The 1577-nt window shown below is 34.7% G+C and overlaps 1 protein-coding gene across 1 annotated transcript; it reads left to right on the top strand.

Annotated features, from left to right (window-relative positions):
- Window positions 1–59: 59 nt before the first annotated feature.
- Window positions 60–1164, top strand: LOC115237296 (lamin-C-like). Its single transcript, XM_029810236.1, has 2 exons — window positions 60–193; window positions 915–1164. The coding sequence occupies exons 1-2, from the start codon at window positions 69–71 to the stop codon at window positions 1162–1164; spliced, it is 375 nt and encodes a 124-aa protein (XP_029666096.1). The 5' UTR covers window positions 60–68.
- Window positions 1165–1577: the final 413 nt, after the last annotated feature.

Genomic DNA, 1577 nt, shown 5'->3' on the forward strand with positions numbered 1-1577 from the left:
ATCTCGAATCAGAGAACTCGCGGTTGAAGCGGGAGGTGCAAACCATCCAGGAAACTTTCACTTGGGAAATGTCCAACATCGAGGCCGTACTCTCTAACAAACTGAAGCTGCTCGACGAGGCGGACACGAAACGCGTCACGCTCGAGCTCAATATCAAACGCTTGCGGGATGATAACGAAGATCTCAAGAACAAGTAAGTGATACTGTATAGTATTTTTTCACATTGTTTCTTTACTTGTGAAATGAGTAGGAAAGTCAAATGGCATTAATAAAAATTATATTAATATTGATAGATATTGGTTTGTGATATTTTGAGAATCATTGTGTCTGTCTAGAGTATGAATTTCTATATAGAAATAACTCGATGTAAGAATTTTCATTCCGTTTTGTGCTTAAGCATGAATTGGGTCGCTTGTTGGATGCATGATAGATGTGTACCGTTGTTTAATGAAAATAAGTGCACTGCGGTAGTAACGTTCGGATTTCAATGCTATAGAGCCTATGCTATTTATTAAAAAGTAACATAGATATTAGTACAAGAATTAAAAAGTAACAGATATTAGTACAAGAATCTTGAAGTAATTAAAATGGTATTTTAATTTATTTTTATTTAGTAAATATATATGTGTTCTGAAAGTTGAGAAGATATGTTATGTAACTAGACTTAATCGGGTGCGCATATCGTTTACTAAATTATAATGAATAACAGCTGCCACTGTAAAATCGTGCTCTGATGTAATAGCTCATAGAAATCTTAGCGAGCATTTTCAAAAACACTGAGAGTTAAAAGTAAAATGTTTAGAACAGTAAATGTATTTATATTGGAGATAGTTATTCTACTAACGGAAATAAATGATATATGTTTGTGATTTAATGAATATGACTAACATTTTTATTTAACGTATGTTCTCTAGATTGGAGAAGAAGACAAAGAATTTGCAGATAGCAGAACGAAATGCAATGATACATGAAAAAGGCTCCAGTGATTTGCAATCGTGGGCGAAGTGCAACACACTTACGGAGATAGAAAGTCGTTCAAAGCAATTGAAAGCATTGCTCGCTTTGAAACATCAGGTGATGAAGATGCAAGTCGATTTTGCAAGCGTTATCATATCACGTGTCTTATGCGTATCGTGGAAAAGCCCTATAAAGGGAAGCATATAGCGATATTATTCATCAGGTATTGCAGGAGGTTTTGTGCATGTTTTCGAGAGGGGAAGATCCTTTGATAGACGTGTCATCTGGCCATGAAGACAGTTCCAATAGTCAACCGAGTGTTTTGTTACGTTTTGTGGCGGCTTCTTCATCTTGTCAAATACCGATGATACCAATACCAGGCGACAATTCATCAGAACCGAAAAGTTTTACTTATTTATTAGATTGTTATTCAAGAATTGCAATGGAAGAAAGAAATCATGAAAAGGTACACACATACACACACATATCTTCAAAATTAAACAAGATTTTATTAAACTAATTCTTTTTTATATATTTTATAGCAATCCAGTGTACTTCTCTCCAATACTCTTTCCGATGTAGTGACAATTTTGAAAGCGCAATGTGTTCAGTATTCCAGC

This window comes from Formica exsecta, unplaced genomic scaffold, assembly GCF_003651465.1.
Source record: "Formica exsecta isolate Colony F162 unplaced genomic scaffold, ASM365146v1 scaffold2887, whole genome shotgun sequence".
Classification (NCBI taxonomy): Eukaryota; Metazoa; Arthropoda; class Insecta; order Hymenoptera; family Formicidae; genus Formica; species Formica exsecta.

What these genes read in the sequence shown, in the direction of transcription:
- LOC115237296 (XM_029810236.1), top strand. Translation starts at nt 69, where the DNA reads ATGTCCAACATCGAGGCCGTACTCTCTAACAAACTGAAGCTGCTCGAC. An exon ending in AACGAAGATCTCAAGAACAA is followed by an intron (nt 194 to 914) that starts GTAAGTGATACT and finishes TATGTTCTCTAG; the next exon opens with ATTGGAGAAGAAGACAAAGA.